The sequence below is a fragment of the Lepidothrix coronata genome, unplaced genomic scaffold (genome assembly GCF_001604755.1).
Source record: "Lepidothrix coronata isolate B3197 unplaced genomic scaffold, Lepidothrix_coronata-1.0 Scaffold90, whole genome shotgun sequence".
NCBI lineage: Eukaryota > Metazoa > Chordata > Aves > Passeriformes > Pipridae > Lepidothrix > Lepidothrix coronata.
The window spans coordinates 2,141,008-2,166,876 of record NW_016690270.1 but is presented as its reverse complement, the minus strand read 5'-3'; the positions used below and the strand labels follow the sequence as shown (position 1 = coordinate 2,166,876).

The window sequence follows — 25,869 nt, the reverse complement described above, 5'->3', positions numbered from 1 at the left end:
TCCATATGGCTCATGTTTCCTAAATATCTTTGTGATGCAGTTAAGAGGCACAATAAAGCAAATGGATCTCCTCCAAGCTTTGGGAAGGCTGGGATGGGCTCGCCAGGGCTGTGTACTAAAGCTTATCATAAAGGAGTAACAGTATAAAGGCCTTCTCTCAAATTGTCCTGTGCTTGGAAGTTTTGATAATTTCTCAACTACCCCTTTTCCTTTATTATAACATGTTTTCTCCAGATGCTGGAATAACTTGGTGTGAGTGCAGCATGGCTTAATGAAAATGGCTTTGCTGTCCCTGTCTTCAGTCAAATGTTCTCTTGCAGACATTTAGCAGAGGGAGATTCACACAGCTGAGCAGGCTTTAGTGAGATTCCGTTGGTGAATGTTTGAAAGCCGTTGTTAAAAAGGGATTTAAAATATCTTTTGAAAGTATTTTCTCCTTACAGCCCCTTTCTCAATTGTAATACCTCCTTCATACCTATCCATATTCCCTAATAGTCCAGCTCAGTTGCATCTGCATTCATCACCTCCTTATCCTCAGGACTTTCCCTTCCTTCACCAAACAGCTTTCCCAGGTCATTCCCAGATTATCCCTCTGCTGACAACAGCATTGGTAACTGCAGAAGAGTTTGGTTCTTGACACCTGTTAGTCTGCTCTCAACCCAAAGCTTTGCAAATGATGCTGGGCTGAGGGAGGGGGTGAGAAGTCTGTCAGTATGGCCAGAACAGATTAAAATATATTTTTGCTCTTTTTTCACGCCCTTTAATTATTTTTCTTTCTTTTTTTTTTTCTTTGTAGAATACATCGTTTGCATTTCACATCCCAAAATAAGCTGCCAATGTATTTGGCTCTTCTCCCACGTTTGCTCTGGGAAATCAGCTTTCATTCTTTACCTTGTCTGTTCTGTTCACTGTCAGGGGAGAATCTGTGTCTTGTGACAGGTTGCTGGTTTCAGAGAGATGTCTCTGATACAGCAAATCACGATGCCCTTACGGTGTGGGAGCCAGAGACCTGCCCACCGTGGCCCTTTGGAGAATCTCTGCTGAATTAGTCACCGCTTGGCCTTTTCTGGTGTCGGGTCTGGCACTCAAAAGACGTGATTAATTTAGACTTTGGGAGCGGGAGCAGAGCGGACCTACCGCTGTTCGAGGCTCATTAAAAGGCAGGCGAGCAGAAGTTCGTGTCACATTCCTGAGATGATTATCTGCTTTTGGTCTTTTGAACATCCTTGCAGCGACTTAACTCCAAAGCAGCTGGTAGTCGCTGGAGGCTCCAGGTGCTTGTTGAGCCCTGTGGACAGGACACAGCCGTTTCCTTACTCCTGTCCCTTGGGAAGTGATGCTGCACCCGACGGGGAGCTCGGCTGCGCTTTGAAGAAGCTGCAAAGATCCTCTGAGCCATAAGGGGGCCAGGATCTCTGTTCCCAGATGGGCCACTGGCCCAGATGTGGTGTCATCTCACCTTCTGAGCTGTCCCAGATTTTCTTAGGGAGCTCCACTCTTCCAAACTTGATTTCTTGCCTCCATCACCTGGGAGGGCGACAGGGAGATGTTGAGTGGGAGCGTGTCACGGAGCCCTGGGTGAGCTGGGACCTGAGCTGTTGGTTTTAGCCTTCCTGCTCTGTGCTCCCAGGGCTCCTGGCCTCCTCCCATGGAGGAAAAGCAGGCTTCTGCACAGTAATCCATTGGTGTTTCTGCCCCACAACCTGAGGAAGCACCTCCTGACAGGGTCAGGCGTTCTCAAAATGCTGCTGTCTCTTTTCTGTATTAATTGAAATAATTTGAACCTCCCACCTATTGCTTGTGGTGGGAGCACAGATGTGGATTTGCCAGTGGGCAGGTCACTGTGTGGGTACTGAACTACTGGGCTTTTCCATCCTCTCCTTGTGAATACAGTGATTCCTTTGCAGGCTTGGAAATAATTGTGCTCAGTGGAGGCACATGTTAGATCAGGAATTAGATCAGGAACTTCTGTGGCATTATCATACGTGAGTAGTTGCTGAGGAGCATAATAAAGCTAATGTTACACACCAATTATAACCTGGGTTTCCTAATGCATCGTCCCTGCTTTGTGGAGCTGAACATTTCTTTAAACAGCTTTTGCTTAGTCACGTCAAAGATCACTTAATCTCACTCTGAGTATTGACAGCCCAGTTTAATTAAACAGTAACTGTTTTCCACTCGAGGAACCCTGTTAATTCCTGGTTTAGTTTATCCTGTGAGCGAAGCCAGGGAGCTGTTTTACAGCCCCTAACGTGTGTTTCAGTGGAGTTTTCATGGTCGGGGTGGCCTTTTGCAGTCCCAGCTTATGTAACACATCAGGCAGCGCGGAGCCGTGGACGCTCCGGGATCGCGTTCCCATGTGTGGGGGATTCTGAACGTGGAATTCCGGTTACACTTCCCCTCTGCTCTGCTCTGAGGGAGAAAACAAAATTTCCTGGCGGTGTATGTGCCATGTGTGATTTTCGTTCTGTGGTGTTTAAACCCCCCCACCCCGGGGAGGGGGTTGGGGTGGATTTGGGGGGTGGGAAAGGTGGGGGGGAACAAGGGGGATCAGCTGGAAGGTGCCGGGAGATGGCGGCAGATCACCGCGGGAATAGCTGGGAATGCTCCTGCCTTCCCAGCCCTGAGCTGGTGGGGGCTGGTGGTGGTGGGTGAGAGGCTGGATGTGCTCCTGCCACGTTTGCTGGGACCCCAAAACCCCCTGTGTGCTGGGCTGATCCCACAGCGTGGGCAACAGGGAGGGGGGGATCCTGCCCCTCTGCCCCCTCAGGTGAGACCCCACCTGCAGAGCTGCCTCCAGCCCTGGGGACCCCTTTAGAGCTGGAGCGAGTGCAGAGGAGGCCACGGAGATGCTCCAAGGGCTGGAGCCCCTCTGCTCTGGAGCCAGGCTGGGAGAGCTGGGGGTGCTCCCCTGGAGAAGGGAAGGCTCCAGGGAGACCTGAGAGCCCCTTCCAGAGCCTAAGGGGGCTCCAGGAGAGCTGAAGAGGGACTGGGGACAAGGGATGGAGGGACAGGACAAGGGGGAATGGCTTCATGTGGACAGGGGCAGGGTGAGATGGGGTATTGGGAAGGAATTCTTCCCTGTGAGGGTGGGGAGGCCCTGGCACAGGTTGCCCAGAGAAGCTGTGGCTGCCCCATCCCTGGAAGTGTCCAAGGCCAGGTTGGACAGGGCTTGGAGCAACCTGGGCTAGTGGAAGGTGTCCCTGCCCATGGCAGGGGTGGAATGAGATGAACTTTAATGTCCCTTCCCACTCAAACCATTATAGGGTTCTATGATTTTACTTTTCACCAGCAGAGCACACCAGGACTGCAGCTGAGCTTTTAAAAATTTCCACTGAAAACAAGGGAATGCAATTCCATTTTCTCACCTCTTCACTTAAAATTGCATTTTTATGCTAAAAGCTACAGCGAAGGTGTAAACCCTGGTAATAAATTACATACTTTAATAGGAAAGCAGCATGCTTTTAATAAACTGCTACTTTGAAAAATTGCTTTTATAATGAACAGTGAAGTATTTTTCAAAAAGTTTGAGAGAAAAGCACTGTCCACTTATTCAGTCACCCATCAGCACTGCAGCTCCTTGGGAGCCTGTAGCTGCCAGTGTCTCCAGAAGGTGTTGGCATGGAAACTTCAGGCATCACTCCCCAGCAGTGCAGAGAATTCCATGTCTCTGGAAAGCTGTCACCTGTGTTTGTGTAAAAGCTTCATCAGAACAATGTGGAAAATTTCCACGTGGTCTTCAGAGTGATTCGTGGGGGACATCACAGATATTCCATATACCAGCAGCATTAGCCAGAGGCACTTGTGACATTATCACCAGACAGCAACATAAAAACTACACAGACTGAATTCTTATCATTTACTTGCACGTTTCAATGTTGAACTTTGCTGTTTTTACCAACATTTCTGATCTAGGAGGGGGGTTTGGTGCCGAGTTCTAGTAGCACCATGGCAATGCTCCTCCGTTTGTGACTGCAGTGTGTGTTCTCGAGCGTTTCCATGACAGGTTGGGTGTATAAATAGCTGTTCTTCGTCCTGCTTAGGTACAGCAGCAAAGGCAACTTCACCAGCACAGTTTGTGAGAGCCACCACCCCCGTTTTTCACCATGTCCCTGTCACTCCTTTGCCTCTGTCCTTCCCAGCGCTGTGTTTTGCTGCAGTGACACTCGAGCCTGTTTTTTCCTTCTGCAGCCGCTTAGTTCTTGCCCAACTGCAGTGTGCATATCCTCGCTTAAGCAGCTCTTTCGTGGTTAATTTAAATTAAAACTGAAAACAAGAGGCTTGTGCCTGTTCATCTTGCAGAACCTGAACGGTATAAAGTACATTATTCCTCTTGACTGGTCCCTGTGTTGCCTGTGTCATCCTTCAGAGGCAGCTCAGCAGCACAACAAACACCAACCCGACATTTATTAGGTCATTTCGGAGAGGCTGATACACGAGGTTCTCCTAAAAGCCTGCGTGAAACAATGTAAAGGAGCATGTTCAGCTTCTGGAGGGGAAATAATCTGGCTTTTGCGTGGAACAAGCTCTGGAGGTTGCCTAAAGCATCCTTACTATTATTTTATTTTTCTGCCTTCTAATGCATTGTGTGACTTTCTGTCATTTTCCCTCTGCCTGCTGTTTTGTTTGACTTTCCTCTGTTTTCCCCAGGCAGCCCTTTCAGTCTTCAATTTAGTCACCTTGGGCTCAGAGTCTTGGTCTCCAGTCTTTAAGGTTTTAATATTAAGATTAACCCCTCAGTGTGGGTGCATCCTTAGCAGCAGCTTTGCCTTTACTTTGTCTTTTAACTGAGTTGATGTTTATTGAAAAGGGTTTATGAGCTTTTAAATTTTAAAACACGAAGAGGGGAAGATCAGTGAGTAAATAAAGTCTCTGTAATTCTACATACAGTGCAGATTTTCACCTCTTGCCAAGTTTTTTCTGACGTGCAGCGCTCTGAACGTAGCTAATGACCAGATTCATCTGCCTGAGTGAAATATGGGGGTATTGATCTGCCTAAGTGAAATATGCTGGGATTGCTGAAGTGCAGAGCTATGGATCAGGCTTTGACAGGGAGATGGATGGGCCATTTTAGCAGTAAACCATATTTTTAGTGTTGAGAAACCATCTTGTCTACAAACAATAAAGTGATTTGTAGTAACAAATGGAAAATACTTTTCTTCCTGGAGATTACCCCATTTGTTTTCATTTTCCATGACACGTTTTGCTCATTATGCTGCAAGAGCAAAATCCAAAGTTTTGTAAAGGACAGTTCATGATGGTAAAATAGGGAATTGAGGAGGGGGCTCAGTGGCATCACACCAGGCAGGGTTGGCCCCGAGGGCTGCGGAGCTGCTGCACATTCCATGCCTGGGAGGATTCAGTGGGATCCACTTCAGTGGGAGTTGCTGTGTTGCTTGTGTAACTCTGGACAGCCACAAGGACGATGCTGAGGTGTTGTCCTAGCGCTGCAGAATGACTTTTGTGGGTTTGGATGTAATTTTTAAATAAATTAAGTGTTAAAACAGGTGAAAAATCGACTTCATTTGGAGCTCAGGGCTCGTGTTCAGCACAGCCTGTACTGCCTCTTATGGGCTTTTTCTTTCTTTGCTTGGGGGCTTAAGGTGGTTTTGCTTGGGTTTTGGTTAATTTGTGGACAGCACAGGCCTCTCTGAAGGGCTGATAGGTAATCTTGGTTCCACTTGGAAATACTCCTCAGGTTGCCACAGTTTTGTTTGGAGGGAGGAGGGTGCAGGTTGAAATCCTGTTTGCTGGTGGTCGGTGGTGGTCGCTGAGGTCGTGTTTGAGAGATGAGTACAAGGTGTGACCTGCCCTTAACTTGGCTGGAAGGGAAGGGGAAAGTGTAAACTTGCCACAACCAAAACATTCAGCTGAACTTTTCGAGAGCGAAACGTGGTTGGGAGAACTTGGTTGGCGGTGGAAGGGTTTTGATGGTTTGGGTGCTTTGGGATTTTTTCCAAATGTGACATTTATGTAAGTGCAGAAATGGTGGTTGAAGATGCAGGTGAGCTCTGGGCGAGGGCTGATGTGGGTCTGTGCCCTGGTTGAGGTGTTCTCCTCAGCAGTTGGGCTCACAGGCTTTCAGAGGCTCCTGTCAGAACCTTTCCTAGGGCAGGTTTATGCATTTCATAACCTGTTGGTGACGTAATTTAGCAGGAGCAGCCCTCTGTTCCAGCTTTTTTCCCTGCTGTTGTGCTACACCAGCACTCTCCTGCTGCTGCCCATCTCCTGGGCTGGGTTTGGAGACAAAGGCTGAGCTTTTTCCCTAAAGCCCCGAGTGTGCTGCTGTAGTACGTAACTTAAATTTACCAAGGTCACTGAACCCTGTTTAATGTGCTTTCTGGGAGGCTGACAGGGTACAAAAGATTGGTTTGTACCCTCCTGTCAGAAGGATGAGGCAGTAATACAAGAGCTCAGTTATTTGTGTGCTGAAGGGGCCGTGGTTCTCCAGTGCTGTGACAGATTCACTAATGATACCCGACAGAAGTATTGCAAAGGAGTAATTGTAAGAAAAAAAAACCCAACTCTCTTCTACTATGCAATGTTTTTAAAAGGGAAATATTTTCTTTTTATAATACCAAGGATGCAGGTTCCCTTGTGACAAAATGTTGAGCTCAGGTGACTAGTGAGTAGGTGTAAATTGAATGGAAACTGCTTCAAAATACAGTGACAATAGTTTGCTGTCTGTGGAGACTTTGAATTTTGCTGATACGTTTTCTATTTGAATGCTTTTTATTGACTTTCAAACAACTCCAGAATATTGTCACTGCCTTGCCTGGGAGATGCTGGCATTGGATGGTTGTTGCTCAGCTCTGCTTAAAATCACTGTGCCAGAAGAAACTCTTCCCTGTGAGGGTGGTGAGGGACTGGCACAGGAGAAGCTGTGGCTGCCCCATCCCTGGAAGTGTCCAAGGCCAGGTTGGAGCAATCAGGGATAGTGGAAGGTGTCCTGGAACAAGATGATCTTTAAGGTCCCTTCCAACCCACAGAATATTTTTTTCTATTCAGGTCGTTGCATTTGAAACAACCCAACTCTTTCACTGCTTTCTTTTTTTTCTCTGAAACATTTATAGCAGTGAAACACAATTCTTGTGGTGAGATCCTGCTTAATTTTTACAAGTTATTCTCGTCTGTTGGGTTTTTTAAGGAAAAGTCATCAACAAAGACTTGCGCCACTACCTGAGCCTTCAGTTCCAGAAGGGCTCGATAGACCACAAACTCCAGCAAGTGATCAGAGACAATCTCTACTTGAGAACCATCCCTTGTAAGTATGTAAAGGTCAGCCTCATTTGATCTGTTCCTGCTAACAATCACATCATTTATGAGCTTTAATTGCCTTCTCTCTTAATCTGGTTTATAGCTTTACCTTGCAGCAGGAACTTCTGGCTTTGCTGGAATAGCTTGATACGTGAAGTTGCCACGAATTGGTGCAGCCAGTATGGACTGAAAAAGAGGAAAAAAGTTCAGAATTCCAGGCTCAGAGTGTTTCAGTGATAGAAACAGGGTGGCAGGAGGGGCTGTGTGCAGAAGGGGTGACAGTGGCAGAGAGTGCAGGGGAGCTGTTTGATCATCCTGAGAAGACAGACTGATTCAAAAGGCTCATCACCGACTGGATTTTAATATTCATTGCACTGAAAGCTTATAAGTTTGTCAACTAACGTTTTTGTATTTACAGGAACTCTGTTCTCTTCTCTCTGAGCACGCCCAAGAGTTTGTGGCTTTCTTAAACTGCATTTCACTGTTATTATCTTTTATTTACTAGCTCTTGTTCATGCTGCTGCCTGACAAAATTGACATGTGCCTTTAAAATGCTGGTAGGTTGTAGGCAGTAATGAATCAGTGCAGTCCTTTCCAGGAGAGCTTTAATTAAGCTGTTTTAACTATGGGAGGCCTATTTTCATAGACACAACCCTTTGAGAACCTCTGCATTAACACAGCAATTTACTGATTGCTTTGAAAAAGCTGACCTACAGCCAGGGCTTGGAGTGTAGCTGAATTACACTCCCAATTGTAAGGTTAAAAAATTAAGTTTTGTGCCTAGCGATGGATTTGGTGACCCAAAAATCAAACGTGCTTAGTCACGCTGACCTCATTGCAAATTAGAGAGTTGGTACTGGTGGAAGCAGGGGGAGATGGAGCTTCCTTCCAGCTGGGTTCAAATAAAATACCACGGCTGTTCCCAGAATCCCAGACTGGGATTGCCTGGCCCAGGCGTCGTCAGCTGCCACAGAAGTTGTTTTTTTGGTTCACTGAGCATAAGAAAGAATTCTCTGTAATTACCAGCTCATCCAGCTTTTTCTCTCCTCCTCTGTCAGTACCAGAACTGTCATTCCTATGGAACTTATTGGCCCAGTTTTTATACATTATTGTTCACTTGCTCACCATTTGTTCTAACTCTTACTGGAGTGACATCATTTGTATAAAGATTCAAAAATACATTGTTTTACTGAATTTTACAGCAGGCAGCATTTGGTAACAGGCAGCACTTAAGTATCTTACAAGAGTGTTTTCTCTGTCTTTGCAGGCACTACAAGGGCTCCCAGAGATGGGGAGGTCCCTGGGGTAGACTATAATTTCATTCCTGTTGAGCAGTTTAAAGCACTGGAAGAAAGTGGAGCCTTGCTAGAAAGTGGAACATATGATGGTACGTTGGTGATGTTTAATGGAATGGGAATAAGGGCTCAGTACTCATGTCCAGGATCTCAGTCCAAGTGTAGCTCCTGTGGTGCCACTTTTCCTGCCCATTTGATGATCTGAAAGTAGCAGAGAGGCAGTAGTGAGTCTATTTTTGGGTTACCTTTAAAAGAGGGGGAGTGATTTGGTTTTAAAGCTCTGGGCTAAATCACAGGTTGTCCTTTCAACCAGCCTTAATGCCACCTGATTATTTTCCTCGTTGCACTTTTGGAAGCATTCTGAAAAGGTTTGTCTGTGCCTGGTACAATTTGAGCAGAATTCAGCTGATTTTGTGTAAAGCTCAGAGAACAGGGCCACGTTCTCCTCACAGATGTGCATCAAAAGGGCAGAAAGCGAGGGGAATTCTGATCCAGCAGGGAAACAAAAGCATTTTCCAGTGAAAAATTGAGCAGCACTAGACCAGATTGTCCAAATCTGGAGCAAAGTTGGTTTTGTTAAATGTGGTGGGGAAAAACACTGTAATGAAGGTGGTGAAAAAAGAAAAGAAAATAAACTATCTAAGTAGACAATCCTGTGACAGGCTCTGTGCCTCTTGTTTTCCATGTCCCACACTGTTGACATTGTCCTCTCTGTGGAAATCTCCTGAGCAAATTTAGGCTAAACTGGTGCTTTTTTGTTTCCCCTTAGCTGCCCTTTATCTGACTGTCCCCACTCTGAGCCTCACCCTCACTGATATTTGCAGAAGGGATTCTTATTTATTTTATTTACATGGTCAAAACCATATCCAGGCACTAAAAGTTACCCCAGCAGGAATTCTGGGAAGCTTTCTTGCTGTGCTCTCAATTCCTTGATAAAAATCATATGAGCAGTCAGGAGAGAGGTCAATTGCTGAAATTCTTTTCCAGAAAACAGCAGATGATTCCTTTGTGTTTTAGATTAAAATATTGAAGGCAAAAATCTGTTCCTTTTTCTCAAGTACAAGTCATTTTTAGGTGAAGCCATATTAACAGCTTTGTTTAGCAAGTGTGTTGTCAGTAGAAAATTGAAGGTTTTAAAATCAATTCTTTGTTAACTGCTTTTATGTAAATAGATACTTTATGTTTCTGCACAAAATTAATTTGCTTTTTGAATTCAGTGTGTTTCTGTTCTTGCATATTACTCTGTTAATTAGTGTATGGAGTAAGAAAAATTGATTTTCACTGTTTTGCTTCTCTCAGATTGTTCCCCAAGTCTCTTTATGGAGTATTAGTGAATTCCAGACAAAGTAACAAATCCATCTTTTTCTCTAGAAAACTTGTGGCAGGATAGAAATTTTGAATTAAACCTCTTGTTTTCTGATATTTAATAGCAACACTGGCAAAAAGTCAATGCAGGAATAAATAGGCTTTGACTGTTGATTGGGTTTTGATAGTGCTGGAGTTTTCTTTGAGGAGTTCAGTTTTCACCAAAACACCTTTACATGGGCAATAAAACACCCACAGCCACTGCCAGTGCTTTCAGCAGTGTCAGTGCTTTACTGAGCCTGATTTTTGCTTCATTTTCAGGTAATTTTTACGGCACTCCAAAGCCTCCAGCAGAGCCCAGCCCCTTCCAGCCTGATCCGGTGGACCAAGTTCTTTTTGACAATGATTTTGATACTGAATCGCAGAGGAAAAGAACCACTTCTGTCAGCAAAATGCAAAGGATGGAAAGTTCTCTCCCTGAAGAGGAGGAAGAGGAGGAAAAGGAGGCAGTGAATGGCAGCGGAGGGATAGGTTGGTTGACAAGGGGAGACATTCCCTGGAGTGTTGTATAAATGGATAAGGAGTTTACAAATAACATTCCTGCTTCCTTAGTTTTGCTCCAGTCTGAAGGCAGTTTCTCTTCAGGCTGGTGCTTCTGCTCTGTTTTGAGATGATCTTTTAAACAGAACCAGCTGTTCCCCCAGCCAGATGTGCAATTGCATCATAGAATGCACTGCTCGGTGGAGAACATGTGGTGCTGGGGATGGGCCAGTTACATGAGCAGGAGGGAAAAATTTATCCACTCTTCAGAAAACAGAGCCCTTCACGGGGCAGAATTCGTGCCCTGTAGATGTTATTGTTTAATTTTGAGGCGGTTCCTGGGTTTGTACACGGGAGATTTTAGGGAGGGGATTGGTTTAAGGGGCAGCACCAGCTCGTACTGTAAAAATTTTCGGATGATTTTGGTTGAGGGAGCTATGACACCACCTGAAACCACCCAGGGAGAGCTTGTGGAGAGAAATAAAGCCAAGTGTGTTGAGGCTGGAGCAGTGTCCAGCAGGACCTTTCCTAGATTGGCAGGATGCCCTTTTCCTTTTGCTGTCATGGTTACTCATCTCGAGGGGGAAGAACTGATGGTGGAGAGGAGCTGTCACATTGCATTTGCAGCTGATCCTGTGTGTGAGTGTTTAAGACAGACTTACACTGACCAGACCTGACCTAAACTTGCCAGTTTTAGGGCTGGCAACACCACAGAGGGGCTGGTGGTGGAGTGAAGGTCGTGGGCATCATCATGTCACAGAGGGTACTGAGCATAATCTCAGCTCTGAGGGGTGGAGGTTTCCATTTTAAAGTTTCCTGCAGGGATTTTTGGGACTTGTTTTTTTTATGCTTGTGGCTTGTAGGAGGGATGTTGTTTGTTTTACTGGCTGTTTGGGTCTTCTCTGCATTTCCTTCTGGTGCTTTGAGGAATATTAGTAGGATTTTTGGGGTTGTATTATGGCATTACAAACACTGTTCTCTCTGTAGGAACAGCAACAAAGTGTAGTCAACTTGGAGTTCTGCCAGCGTTGATTTTTTCAGGGTAGGCTCAGACACATAATACAAGGTTAATTCTGTTTGGCAGGGGAAGAGCAGAGTTCAGTGTTTTCATGTCAGCTTTGCAAAGTTCACAGCTGAAAAAAAAAAAAAAAAGTGGAAAAATGCACATCACATACAGGGACGTGTTTGACATCCACTCGTAGCCAGATTAAGAGGGTGGTTCTTTGTGAGAAACAACATAAGCATCTGACAAATAGTAACACTTTCCCTGAACAACTGCAGAAAACAAAGAAAAACATTCAGATTCCCCTGACTGGATGAAACCTGTTCCCAGCTACAACCAGACAAGCAGCAACATGGACTTCAGAAATTATTTGTCGAGGGATGAGACCCTGGAACCCCTTCCCAAGAACTGGGAGATGGCCTACACAGACACTGGCATGATCTACTTCATCGAGTGAGTAACCAGCACCAGGGAGAGTTTGCTGTGCCCCTGGGGGGGAGGAGTGCTGCTGGCTGCAGCCTGGGAAGCTGCTGCTGCTCTTGCACCTCTCTTCTTCTCTTACTGCTTCTGTTCCTTTATGAAATTAAGTATATTCCTGCTGTTAAAATCCCTGCTGATGTTGCACGCTCGGTGCAATTGCCACTGTGCAGGAAAACTGCAAAGTCAGTTTGTTTGTTATAGGTTTTGTATCTCACAAATACAAAGCTGGGTGGGTATTGCTAAGTGAATTATAACTTAATTATATAATATATATATATATATTTATAACTTAATTATATAATTATAGAAACCTTCACTATGTCAGATTTCTGTGAAATCTGAGACCTTGTTTATTTTTTCTTCTCTGCTTGTGTTCCTTGGCTGGGAATGCATGTTTCAAAATACAGACAGCCCAGATGAAAGTCCAGGATAGGGAAGCAGCTCATGTGTGCACCTGTGAAACTGCCTCATTTGTGAATTACAAGGCAAAAATGGAACAGAAACCTCCCTGAGAGTTAAGCACATGAGGAGGCTAAAAATATTTTTTCCTATCAGGTAGAGACAGCTGCTATTCCCACATGAGCTTTTGGGGTCTGGGGAGAGGGTTTGTGTCTCTGGGGAGTCTCCACTCTGCTGGTGCCTTTTCTTTTTAGCAGTTTTATGATGTGACTGAGGCACAAATAAAGGTTGTATTATCTAAAGGCTGCAGTTTCCCTACAGCACTAAATACTTAAGTAAAGTTTCTTCATTCTGGGGGAGTTTCTTCTTTTAATGGACAATGTTCTGCTCCACAGTCACAACACCAAGACAACCACGTGGCTCGACCCCCGGCTCTGTAAGAAGGCCAAAGCCCCTGAAGATTGTGAAGATGGAGGTGAGATGTTCAGAATTCATTTGTCACCTGTCACTGGTAAATGTCTGAGTCTATCCCAGCTGGATACAATCCATTACTGCTGTGGTAGAAGCTTCTTCCTGGTCGAGGTGACTCTGGAGCAGCGTCGTGCTGAGTCTCCCTGGTTTGGTGGCTGTAGGAGTTTACATAAGACTGGGAAAGTCTATGGTGTATTTTCCCTGGAATAGCAGAATCTGGCTGAACCAAGGGTTTATCTGCACCCCTGAGCAGAGAAGGAGATGTTTTGTTCCAGTGACTGTCATTGCTAAGGAGGAAGCTGCACGTGAGTGACGATCTCACTGTTGTGCGGGTGGAATTATGGCAGGAGGAGAAGGCCCATAAATAGCAGAATATAGAAATAATAATGAAGATATGGCATAATACATATTGCTAATGATAACTATTGCATGTGACATGATGCCTTGTTTGAATGCAGAAGTAGGGGGAACAATCTGACTCCCTTCAATGCCTCCCACTGTCGCTTCAAGCCTCGCAGGTCAGGTCCACGAGTGGCCTGCAGGCAATTCCTGCAACCATTTCCGACATAGCCAGGCAATTTAGTCAGCTAGAGAAGAGCATCAGATAGCTCTGTCTTCAGCAAATGCCTGACATGTTCCAAAAGCTGAGGCAGGCTTTCAGAATAGCCTGTCGTGCTCCAAAATTGCCCAGCCCAACAGCCACGGATCCATAATAAAGCCAGCTGGAGCAATGGCTGCACACTGCTGCTTATTAAACATATGTGCAGCTCACCACAGGATAAAAAGAGCACTTTAAACAGAGATGCAGGGTATCCAAGTGAACAGTATTTAAATGAATAGACCCACTGGGTTTTTTGTCACACCCTGTGGAGTGATGCTGGTATTAGTAATTGGTAACATGCTGTCATACGCTCGGGAAATTCCTGTTACTGTCAAACTTAGGGCAGCCTCCAACAAGATTGCAGGGCAAATTTATCCTTAAAATGCCTGGCTACCTGGCTGTATCCATTATTCTAATATTTGAATTTCAGTAGTCAGGATAACTAGAATAATCTGACCTCTGTGGTAACTGCTTAGCACCTTCAGTCAGTCATGAGCTGCTGGGCACCATCTTACCAGGTTTTAATTTGCCATTGAAAGGAGCTTTTTGCATGTAACTTCCAGGACCTTTATCAGATAGGTCCTTAAGTATATTGTATGTTTAAAGTGGTGTGATTTTCGTTGAATATAAGTCTCATCATCTAGTGGAAGAAAGAGTGAGAGTTACAGGGCTTCAGATTCCCTGGAACAAACTCATAACCTTCATCAGGGAAGAAAATAGGACCTGTACTTTCCTCATGTTTTCCACGAGTCTGTGTGATCTTTCATAAAAACTCTGATATTTGTGGATAGCTTTCCACTGTAATGAAGAATTTGGTCTTTCTGATTGCAGAACTTCCTTATGGATGGGAGAAAATAGAAGACCCTCAGTATGGAACATACTATGTCGAGTAAGTGCCAGTTATTGGTTTGACATCATTATGAACTGAGCAGGAAATAATCAAATGCTTGATAAGTGTAGGTTGTAGTGCAGTGAAAGGCCAGGTTGGATGGGGCTCTGAGCAAGTGGAAGGTGTCCCTGCCCATGGCAGGGTGTGGAACTGGACGGGCTTTGAGGTCCCTTCCTACCCAAACCATTCTGGGATTTTATGAAGGTGTTAAATATGTCCAGTAAAAACAGTTCTGGGAGCAGTGAGTTCATGGTACAAACTTCTGCAGCAGTGGCATGTGGGACAATTCATGGTGTGACCTTGGAGACTTACTGGAGTGTATTTCATTTGGGGAAGGAAAGCAAGTAGCAACCAAAGTAATTTATTAAAGTGAATGAGCTGATGTAATTTTTCTTAGCTTTAACAAAAACAAGGTCATTTGATTTGAGAGTGGCACCTGATAACTAAAAGAGCAAAAATAACTTGTAGCTCATTGCTGTCTCCAAAGAGCCAAGTAAATAACCACTAAACTGCTGCAAGAGCTCTTTGGAATCTCCTTCAGGCCAGAGGAAATTAAATCTCTCCTTAACCATGGAGAAGAAAATTGGTAGAGTTGAAAATGTAGCTTCAGAGAAAGAGCAAACATTTTTCACTTTGCAAAGCCGAAATATTTAAATTATGCTCAAATTTACTGTTTTTCCCCCTCTGTACTGTACTGGCATCTACTGTAAAAAGGTGATGCCTGAGTTTGTAAACATTATAAGTAGATGGGTCAAGAGAAAAAGCAGGTTTGCTCAGTTCTAAGCTATTACAACTCTACCTAGTAATTAAAGGGAGTAAAATTTTATTGGCTCTCAAGGTAAATCAGGTTGTTGAGAGAACAAACATGCTTTCAGGGTTGATTATGGGAGTTTATCCTTCATTCCTCCAGAGCATTCATCTGAGATATTAAAAAATAGCATTTGTAGACGTTGTGATTTTGGGCAATAGGCAGAATGGTTCCTGCTGAAACCCTGACCTGCCTTTTCTGTGTCTGCAGTCACATTAACCAGAAAACTCAGTTTGAAAACCCAGTATTGGAAGCCAAAAGGAAAAAGCAGCTAGGACAGGCTGATGCTGGCCCTTCCAAATCAGGTATCACTGGTTATTGTGGTCTTTGTCACTTCTGTCTTTATCTGCAGGTGTGCTTTGTAAGTACCCAGTTTGGGAATTCATCAAGGCATTATAGCCTTGTCTTTTTGCTGGCCACTGCAGTGCTGCCCTCCCAAATCTGTAGGGTTTTTTGGAGGATTTTTTTAATGTGAAAATTGAGCTGAGGTACTAAGCCTGCTTTTAAATCATTTTGATCATTCTGAAGCTGGTTGTCATAAGCAGCTTTGGGATGTGTGGAGGGTTAGAAGAGCCAGCTGGAAGATGCAGGTAAAACCACACCTGGAGTTTTCATGCTTTTGATTTACTTTAAGCTTGGTATTCAAGGATTACAACTGGGAATTCGAGGTGGGAGGTTTAGATACAGCTCTGTTACAATCTGTTCTAAAAACCTCTTATTTTTTCCATTCCCTAAACCCAGGTGGGAAATTAATGTAGCACTGTCCTGTTTGTTTACTCCCCAATGGTGCTGCAGAGATTAACCAGCAATAAACAAATCATTAACCTTCGTGACACTTTAAAAAACAAACAAAAAACTTACCAGAGCTAACCCTGGTTTCCTGTCTCTCTATTCCCTAATTCAAAAGGAGCAGGGAAGTCTCTCTTCACTCGAGATCCATCCCAGCTCACAGGAGCACTTATAAGGACATCCCTGAAAAAAAGCACCATGGGATTTGGCTTCACAATCATCGGAGGGGACAGGCCTGATGAGTTTCTCCAGGTGAAGAATGTGTTAAAGGATGGACCTGCTGCACAAGATGGGAGAATTGCTCCAGGTCAAGTATTATTTCCCTAAAACTTCCGTTTCCTGGGGTGCTTTGGAGAGCACAGCTCGAGGCACAGGAGGTTGGATGACTCCATCCACATCCTCACTAAATGAAATAGTTTTCAGATCTGTGAAAGATCAGTGGCTGAAAAGGAAAAGAAGCAGTGTTCTAGATAAAAATCTACTTTGAGGACACTTCTGAAGATTTCAGTACTTTAGCTAAGACATTTGACTTCGTGGTTGTTCACAGACTTGTTCCCTCTCTATACATAAAGGAAAAACAGCGTTACTGAATCCTGGTCTGTGTTTTGCTTCATTGCTGCCAAAAAACGTAGCACCAAATATTAAAACTGCAAAAAACCTGCAGGAGGAATGAGGAAGCAAAGCTGTATGAGCTGGCCAAGTGAGGAAAGAAGAGAGATGAGGGTTTCTACAATCCATGAAGACTTGCACACTTTTTCATTGTTACTATATGTTTAATTAAGTTCAGCTTATTATAAGGTTTACATACTAGGAAAGGCAAAATGCTTCTTTATGTATCACATAAACTCTTCAGATAAGAAGACTTTTGAATGATTTAATTCTGTTTACTTGTGAAACAATTTCCTATTTTGTTGCTGACATATTATTTGAACTTGTTTGCGTGTGGTTCATGTTCCACCTCTGTAAAAGTGAAGACAATCCTGCAGAACTGTTGGAATGAAAAGATGTGCAGCTATTCCTGTTGCAGTTCATGGAACAATAAGGGAGTTCCTGTTTTACTGATGCCCAGGCATTTGAGAGATCAGGCAGTTTGCAGGGAATGTTGTATTGCACGTGCAAAGTTTCACATCAAAATGATGGAAACACAGAACAAGGTTTCAGGACCCGAAACCCACTTTCACTTATTTTGAAAATACGTTCTGAGCCACGTGTGGCAGCAGTGTAATAGTATGGAATGTGTGTGGGTGCAATCCTAGCTTAAGTTCAGCCAGTCCTAAAATAAACACAGGGCCAAAAAAAATCCGATTTATTCTGGATTGGGTTTAGGATGCTGTGCAATATGAATTAAGGCAGAAGACATCTGCTTGCAGGAGTGTGCGTGCTCTGCTTCATCTCCCGTGGCTGCACAGTATCATTTTTTAAATCTGCTGCAGATTAAACTTTATATATTTAGCACACTGTGTTCTGAGATGAAATAGAATAAAAGCAGAGAGGAAATCCTGCGTGCTTTTTGGCAACATTAGCCAGGAGCCAATTAGTTTGAAGCCTGCCCAGTGATTTCCTCCAGGTAAGGCTTTTGTTCTCGGGTCCAGGTGTGGGTGGTTTTGCTTCTGTTTCTGACGCTGTTGAACTTCCTTTTGCAACAGGTGATGTCATCGTGGACATCAATGGGAGCTGTGTGCTTGGCCATACCCATGCAGATGTTGTGCAGATGTTCCAGCTGGTTCCTGTCAATCAGTATGTGAACATGACCCTGTGTCGGGGTTACCCCCTCCCTGACGACACCGAGGACCCCGTGGTGGATATCGTGACAGCCACACCCATCATCAACGGCCCTCCGGTGGCCAAGGGAGGAGATGCTGCTGTGCCCAGCCAAGATTTGATAGCAGGGACAGTTGTGTTGGACCAGAATGGGAAAATGGGCCCCATGTTGGTCAACGGGCGCCTGAACGGCCCCTCCGTGGACGCGGCGGAGCAGAGGGTCTCCTTGGCCTCCTCGGGGGGCTCCCAGCCAGAGCTGGTCACCATCCCCCTGCTCAAAGGGCCCAAAGGGTTCGGGTTTGCCATCGCAGACAGCCCCACGGGGCAGAAGGTGAAGATGATTTTGGACAGCCAGTGGTGCCAGGGCCTGCAGAAAGGCGACGTCATCAAGGAGATCTGCCACCAGAACGTGCAGAGCTTGACCCACCTGCAGGTGGTGGAGGTGCTCAAGCAGTTCCCAGTAGGGGCAGAGGTGCCACTGCTTATCTTAAGAGGAGGTACAGACATACATTTACAGTTATCATGTTGGTTATAAGCTTTTCATAAAGTCCCTTTTTTAGTGTGATGCCTAAATCGTGTCCAGCCTTGACAGCTAAGCAGCAGCTCATTATGACTCTGAGCTGTTATGTTCTGAGTTTAATTTATCCCCCTGAGCTTTTGGGGTTGCTAGGGTTTTGTTTGGGGTTTTGGTTTGGTTTTTATTCTCTTTTTCTTTTCTTCCCAAAGTTATATGATGATATGTTTATGCACTGTCTCTTCCAAGTGTCTGGGGAGTGCTAAAGCAAACACGTGGTCTCCAGCATAATGCAAAGCATATGATGGGACTGAGTTTCCTGAGGCTCTCCAAATGCATTCCAGTAACTGTGGCTGTAATGGACAGGGGATTGCAGGAGACAGGGAAGAGCATCAGCAGAGGTGGAGCTGATCACTGGGAATAGCAGAAAAATTCTGATTTTTCATTTGCATATTTATACCCCTACGCTGACTGTCAGTCACAGACCTCGATGCACCTTCTCCCCAAAAACTGTGGTACAGAGTGTGTGTTTCTCAGAGGGAGCTGAGTGGATTAGGAAGCAGCTCATGGCTGCTCAGTGTCTCTTCAGGCTTTATGTAGAGTGTCACTTCAGTCACTGATATTTGCAAAAATCTCCAGGTCTTTTTCTGTAGAAATGCTACTATTCCCTAATAAGCTAAGGGAATAATTAGATTTCTTTGTAGCAAGTGAAATTCCCTCAGACAAATTCACAAGTCTGCTTATCCCAGGAACTGATGGGTGATTTGGTTGACTGACCAGTGTTTAGCAAACAGAGAAATAGATATTTTTCATTGTTGTACAGCTTTCAATTCTAATTGAGACTTCTCTGGAGTGATGGGTTTGGTCACTTTGTCACTTCAAAGAAGAGTGAAGCAGAAGTTACTGTTTTCACCCCAGGAGGAGCTGATTATGTTGCTGTAATGTTGTTTAAACTTTTAGGAACCTACTATTGAAATTACTTTCTATTTTCTTCAGGTCCACCCTCACCTACTAAAACTGCCAAAGGGGTGAGTATTGGGGATGTATTTAACTTGGTTTCTAATGGAGAATATTCAGGGGTTTAGGGTTGCAAAACAGACTCTTAAATATGGTCTAATGAACAGGAAATATTCCTTTGAGGTTTTTGAGCTGTTTAATGGAGATGATGGATATCTCTCTTATTACTACTGAAGAATCAAGAATGCAGCAAGAGCCTGGTATGATGATAAGTGTAATATTGTTGGTTTGTCATGATTATCAAGTTCTATCATTATCTTCTGAAATGGCTGATTGTGTGCATGCTCTGACCTGCTTTGTAATCTCATTTCCTCTGGATTTTGTTCCCTGTAATAATCTACAAAATGCTTTAGCAAAACCACGTCTACTTGGCAGGCACAAACTCTTTGTCTTAAGCAGCTGCTGTCAGAGTACTCATTAAAAGGGAAACAAAATAGAGTGTATCTACTTTTTTTCATTGCTAATTATTAAAGTGGAATGGGATTTCTAAAGGAAGTTTATGATACTTTGATTCTTCTCAATCCTCACACAGAATTAACGGACTGGTTAGTACTCCCTTCTGGAAATGCTTGTCTTTGGATCCATATTTTCAGCAGGTCTCTGTGTAGCTGTGCATTTCTGGCTTGATACTCTTGGAAGTTCAATCTGTTGGGCCATCTTTGCTATATATTAGCTCAGTAAAGAATCCTCGGGCTTAATAAAATACCCTCTGATTTAATAATGCTGATATTAATGCATATGTTTGCCATGCATGTTTCTGTTATAAATTAGGCTACTTGAGCACAGCTGTTTCTTTAAAGATGCTTCTTGTACAGAACAAATCAGTGCATTTGAGGAGAACCCCATTACCACAATGTGGATGTAGCTTCTCTTTCTGTCTTTATCCTGCTGTTTGGGTGCTGAAGTCGTATCCCAGCAGTGGGATAACACAGACACACGTGTTCAGCAGACTGTGCTCAATAAGATCTGCAGATTCCATCCCTTGCAAGCATCCAGCTGCCCACCCTGAATAAATCAGGGCAGGAATCCCTGCAGTTTGAGGGCACAGGCCCTGGCAGTGTGGCTCCCATGCTAAAAATACTTTGGATTTGGGGACTGGCATTCTCTTCCAACACGTGCAGGAGCCCATGGAGCACTGGATGCTCAGTGGCATTAAGCAGTGTGGCAAAATAACTCACTTAAAAAGGGCAAGTTCTTGTGTTTATAAACAAACATACAAGAAGTGTCAAACTGCTGAATGGCTGAGGGCAGTTTCTTGTGCTCTTGGTGAAAGGGCAGATCTAACTCTGCTCTGCTCGTGCTGTGGTTCAGCCACGTGCAAGTTGTCCAGGCTGGGTTTCTGCCCAGAGTAAGTATTTGGAGTTACTTTAGTGCACAATTCATTGGAAATCAGGGTGAGAGACCACAAGGATGGTTGGTGTCCTTTCTTTGGGAAATACTGACAGGACTGTTGCAGCTCTCAGATCATGAAAAGGCAAATAGTGAATTCTGATGCCTCAAACCACCCAGGTGTGTCCTCCTGGCCTGTGTTTACACTGCCTTTGGCACTCCTGGGGTTGGCTGGGAACACCTTGTGGGGATGTCCTTGGCAGAGGGCAGGAGGCAGTGCCCCCGGGGAAGCAGTGTGTGCCCATGGGCCTGGACTGAGCTCTAGAGCCTGGCAGGTGCCTGGCAAGGATTTGGGGTCTTCTCCAACCATGACTGTCCTGTACACCCCACTTCATCCCATGTGTTGGATCTGCCCAGCTTCACTCCTCCCTGGGCATCAGCCCCTTCAAACCCCTTTCTCAGCCCAGTCTCCAGTAGAAATCCATGTCCCACAGGGGAAGACTTCAGTCCTCTGGTCAGACAAATCCCCTGGAAAATCTACACTGAGTCACAGTTTTATTCCCCTGTTCCCTTGTTTCTCTTCTGCTTGGTGTTCCTTGTCTTTGCCCCCACAAGTTCAGTTCTGCTTCGGTTTAATCTGGATTTTGTGGGTGGGGTGTGTTTCAGAAGGACAAGCAGGACAGTTCAGGGAGTTTGGAAGCTGTCAGTGATCCCATCCCACAGCCCATGCCCTTCCCACCCTCTGCTGTGCGATCAGGCTCTCCCAAACTGGACCCTTCTGAAGTCTACCTGAAGTCTAAGACTATTTATGAGGACAAACGTGAGTAAATCAACTTGAAAATACTCGATTATGAAGGAATTTTTTCTTTGTCATATGTGTGGTAAAACTACTGAGACTTTGTTACTCAGTTTGTTAACCTTCTGTGGATAAAATTTTGTTAACCTCCTGTGGATAAAAAGTTTCAAAAAATACATAATTCATGCAGGAATTGGAAAACTTTGGAACACATTTTTTAAAAAAAAAATAATTAAAATGTTTTTTAAAAAATAATTAAAATGTTTTTTAAAAAATAATTAAAATGTTTTAACTGTATTTGCAGTAAAACAGTTAATTACAGAGGATGATGTAGTCCTGAAGTAAAGCTGCCCTTTTCAGAGTTTATAGAAGTAGCTCTGAGCTGTGTTAGACTGGCTTTTATCCTGGCCCACTGCATGAATGTAGCTGTGATTTCTCTTTTGAAAATTGATTTTTCCCATTTGGAAAGAGAACATCACTGAATATCTGGCTGTTTTATTATTTACTGTATTTCTGGTTACTGTGTTTTGTCAATAAGACACCTCAGAATGCACCACCAAAGCATAATCCTTCAGTAATCCAAGATTAGCTCCTTACATGTTTTGAAATGTTTTTTCTTAGCTCCAAACACAAGAGATTTGGATGTTTTCCTGCGAAAACAAGAGTCAGGCTTTGGTTTCCGGGTGCTTGGAGGGGACGGGCCGGATCAGCCTGTAAGTGGACCTGTTCAGTGTTACCTGTGTGTTCCTGGTAGAATGATCCTCTGTAATCCTCACTTCCCAGCATTCCAGACAGTTCACTGATGGCAAAATTGATCAGTTCAGCGCCTGCCTTTCAAAGATCAGGAGTTAATCCAGATTACCTTTCTTTTCCCCTCTTTGTGGCTGCCTTCAGTCCCGAGCCTGTCTTTGGCAGTGGTTTTCTGTCAGGCTGATGATGCCAGTGGTGTTTCTGCAGCTGTTGCTGTGTCCCAGGAGCCCTCTAAAGGGCTCTGCTGGTGCCCAGCCTTTGCCCGTTGCCACCTGATCCCAGTGGTGGCCTTGGCACAGAACATTCCTGGGATTTAATGCTCCACATCCCCGGAGCAGTGGAGTGGAAGGAAGGGGCTGCTCACCCTGCCAGAATTCCACCAGACTGTTCTTTTCCATGCAGTGAAAAGAGGTTAGAGTTGGGATGGGGTCATATCCCCTTTTCCCCCACTTCTCCCACTGAGCTTTTAGAAGTGCCTGGAGTTGGAGGCAGCTGGGCAGGTGCCAGTGCAGACACCCCTGGATAGTCTGTTCTCCCAGATTGCCCTCTATTTCCAAAAATGCAAAGATTTCTCTTTGGGAAGAAGCACTGCATGTCAGGGGCCTTTCCTTCAGCTGTCAAGTGAAGAGGAAAACCTGTTGGAATAGATACACAGATTGTTTTCTGATTACAGTGAAGGAATTCAGTTTTTCCATTCCCAGCTGTGATCCTGTGCTAGCCTTTTTTTTTTTTTTTATTTAACCTCCCCTCCCTAACATGCATTTAAAGAAAAGAGCAAACCCAAAGAATGTTACTTCTGCTGCACTTTTTTTATAGCATTTGTGGTGTTTTGTTTCCATAACAGCCATAGCTGTTGGGAAGTGTGGAGCTGATGTCATGAGTGCTGTGCACAGATGAGCTGCCCACCATTGCTTAACCTCCAACAGCACTGGCTGTAATTATCCTTAATCTTTCCTTTATTCTGAAAGTGATTCTAGCATATGAAATAGAGTGTGGTGTTCTTATCTGTGTTATATTTAGTAGCACTTTCTGAGGTGGGGGCAGACAGAATTGATAATGTTTGAATTCATTATCTAATCACCTAAAGCTGAGCACTGAAACAACTTGGAGCACAGAGCTGTCTGAGCAACTTCTCAGAAATAATTTGAGTTCTTTCAAAAGCTTTTACTTCTTTCCCAAAAACTCTGGCCCACTCCTGGTAAAACAAATAAAGTGGAATAAGTAGAATGAGTGACAGAGGCTTTCGTTTCACTGGTTCTGAGAAATCACATATAAGTGTTTGCTCATGTCAAAAGTGCTCATGTCATGGGCTTTTTAGCAAGCTGACAAATATTCTCAAGGGAGCAGAATTCGTGAAAACAAGGGTTAGAAATCCCCCAAAACTTTTTAAAAAGTATGTATTGAATGCTTTGAGCTCCTGGATTGTCTCCTGGGTCAGCCTGTGCAGAGCACACTCACCAGCTGCGTTTCTGCTGGAGCTGGATGGGGAGATAATCTTTAAAAACGTCTTCCCAAAGCCCTCATCAGCCTGGATTCACCTGGATTCCAAGCATTACGTGTTGTGCTGAGTCCATGTTCCCATTCCTGTGCTCTGTGACAGATTTACATCGGGGCCATCATCCCCCTGGGAGCAGCAGAGAAGGACGGGCGGCTGCGGGCGGCGGACGAGCTGATGTGCATCGACGGGGTCCCCGTGAAAGGGAAGTCCCACAAGCAGGTTCTGGATTTGATGACCAGTGCTGCACGGAATGGGCAGGTCCTGCTCACTGTCAGGAGGAAGATCTTCTTTGGAGGTAGGTGTCTGAGTGCCCAGAGGGGCTGCAGGACACACAGAGCGCTTGGGGGCTTGTAAGCACATCCACTGAAGCTGCTCTGAAATCATTTATTTCAGTCTTTAATTGTTGCACTAGAGCTGAGCAGCCTGAGATTGAGGAAGGTCAGCTGTAGCTCTGAGTAAGTGGAGAAAAGCAGAATTTAATAAGCTGATGCTCTGGTGGTTGCTAATTTGAACTGCTCACACAGGGAAGGCTCTGAAAATTATGATGTAGGGGTGATTTCTTCAAACCTTTTTGCAGGTAGTAGTTAAAACAGCCACTAAAGCTATGAAAATTGAGTAATAACCCAGTCTTTTTCTGTACATCATGGAATGAGTTGGGTTGGAAAAGCATAAAGCTCATCCCAAGCCCCTGCCACGGACAGGGAACCTTCCACGTGTCGTATTCTCAAGTCTTTTGGCATCATCATGTAGCATTCAAACCAGAGCTGATCCAGGGCAGCATCTTGTGATTCTGCAGTTTTAGATCAGTGTCCAGATCAGCAGTTTAGAGAAGATTATTGTCCGTGACTCCCTGAATGACAGAGCTGGGATGGGATTTAGAGCCGACAACGGTCCCGGCTCTGATCAGTGACCGCTGTTGCCACCCCGTGCTGGCACTGACACCGACTTGTGCTGGAGTTGCTTGGTGTGGTTTGTTCCTTATTTGTTGTCTGTCTGTTACCTGCCAGGGGAAAAGCCAGCAGAGGAGGAGGAGGCCCAGCCTGTCCTGGCTCAGAATGGCTCTCCCCGCCCCGGCCGGGGGGACTTTGCCAACCAGCCCTGCCCGGAGGTGTACGATGTCCGTCTGCAGCGGAAGGAGAACGAAGGGTTTGGCTTTGTCATCCTCACCTCCAAGAACAAACCTCCTCCTGGGGGTAAGTGCCATGTCCTGGTGGCTCTGCCACTGCCCAGCCTGGCTGCAGCTTCTCCAGGGACTTCTCTGTCTGTGCAGTGCTGGTGTTACTCACACGGTCACCTTTCCCTCACCCTGTCCCAGCCCAGCCAGCTGAGCCTTGGTCTGTCTTGCTTCTTGTTTGTGCTCCTTTTCACCCAACTGTGACATAAATGGGGAGCAGGGGAGTGTATATCCCACACAACCAGCCTGTCCACAGGACTGTGCACTTGCCACAGGGCAGTGTTTGGGATGTGGATATTTGTCAGGCCTTGGTGGTGATGTAGATTCTCACACTTCATTAATTCACTGGCATTTTAATGGAAGCATAGTTTCAGCCTTGGCTTTATTTTACCTAATCAGGTAAGATTTATTCTGGGGCTCTGAGAAAGGAGAGGCTGCAGTGCTTGGAGGAAAGCAATGAAGTTGTTGCTGTCAGACAGAGAGTGTCTGTGAAGCTCATCAAAATGAAAAAGTAGCCTGGTGTGGTATTGCAGTTGTGAGACATGAACATAGCTCAGGCATAGCTGTAAGGATAAAGAGCAAAGTAACCAAGGTTAAAAGCTAAACCAAAAGAAGTGATGTGACCAGCAGTGAGGGAGAAGCTGTTGTCAGGAAGGTCTGGAGTCCAGGGAAAGGTCCTGCACAGGAGCAGGTCTGCTCAGGGCCATCAGGTGTGTTTGTGCTGCTCATGCTGGTGGCTGCTGCTCACCTGGCAGGGCCAGGGAGAGGATGTCAAGTCATTTTGGCACGATGGGATGAGTAGGATCATCTCTGGGATTAATTTTTTTTGGCATCAGGTTTGGGTTATCTCTGTCAGCCCTTGAAATACAGGCTTAGGTGGTCACCCACAGATGAACCCAATTCACTGACATGAAGGTACAGATAACTCCTGAAATACTCAGTTCCTTTAGTTCCTTGGTGTAAATCACCTGAAACTTCCTCAGCTGGTCCCAGACATAGTGATGAAAGTGTCTCTTTTTTTTTTATTGAGCCTCAGACACTTCTGTTTTCTCACTTCATTTTACTGCACAATAAAACCCAGCAGGAGCACAGAAAAAACTGTTTCTAAGTAGCATTGTGCTGAATTTGTATGACATATATTCAGAGTCTGGTCCTGGTCCCCCCTCAGCCTCCTTTTCTCCAGGCTGACCCCC

General features: G+C 44.9%; 1 protein-coding gene across 3 annotated transcripts in view; it reads left to right on the top strand.

The window, feature by feature from the left end:
• MAGI3 (membrane associated guanylate kinase, WW and PDZ domain containing 3) overlaps positions 1–25,869 on the top strand; it is a 66,249-nt gene that overhangs the window by 26,862 nt on the left and 13,518 nt on the right. For 2 of the 3 annotated variants that reach the window (XM_017821347.1, XM_017821349.1), the window contains exons 2-15: positions 7,148–7,264; positions 8,525–8,644; positions 10,179–10,388; positions 11,679–11,853; positions 12,675–12,754; positions 14,183–14,240; positions 15,259–15,353; positions 15,956–16,144; positions 17,484–18,095; positions 19,109–19,140; positions 21,125–21,278; positions 21,876–21,967; positions 23,605–23,797; positions 24,510–24,695. In XM_017821347.1, coding sequence (XP_017676836.1) covers positions 7,148–7,264; positions 8,525–8,644; positions 10,179–10,388; positions 11,679–11,853; positions 12,675–12,754; positions 14,183–14,240; positions 15,259–15,353; positions 15,956–16,144; positions 17,484–18,095; positions 19,109–19,140; positions 21,125–21,278; positions 21,876–21,967; positions 23,605–23,797; positions 24,510–24,695 — 2,313 coding nt within the window. The remainder of the gene's footprint in view (positions 1–7,147; positions 7,265–8,524; positions 8,645–10,178; positions 10,389–11,678; positions 11,854–12,674; positions 12,755–14,182; positions 14,241–15,258; positions 15,354–15,955; positions 16,145–17,483; positions 18,096–19,108; positions 19,141–21,124; positions 21,279–21,875; positions 21,968–23,604; positions 23,798–24,509; positions 24,696–25,869) is intronic. The other variant, XM_017821348.1, reaches the window with a different exon arrangement.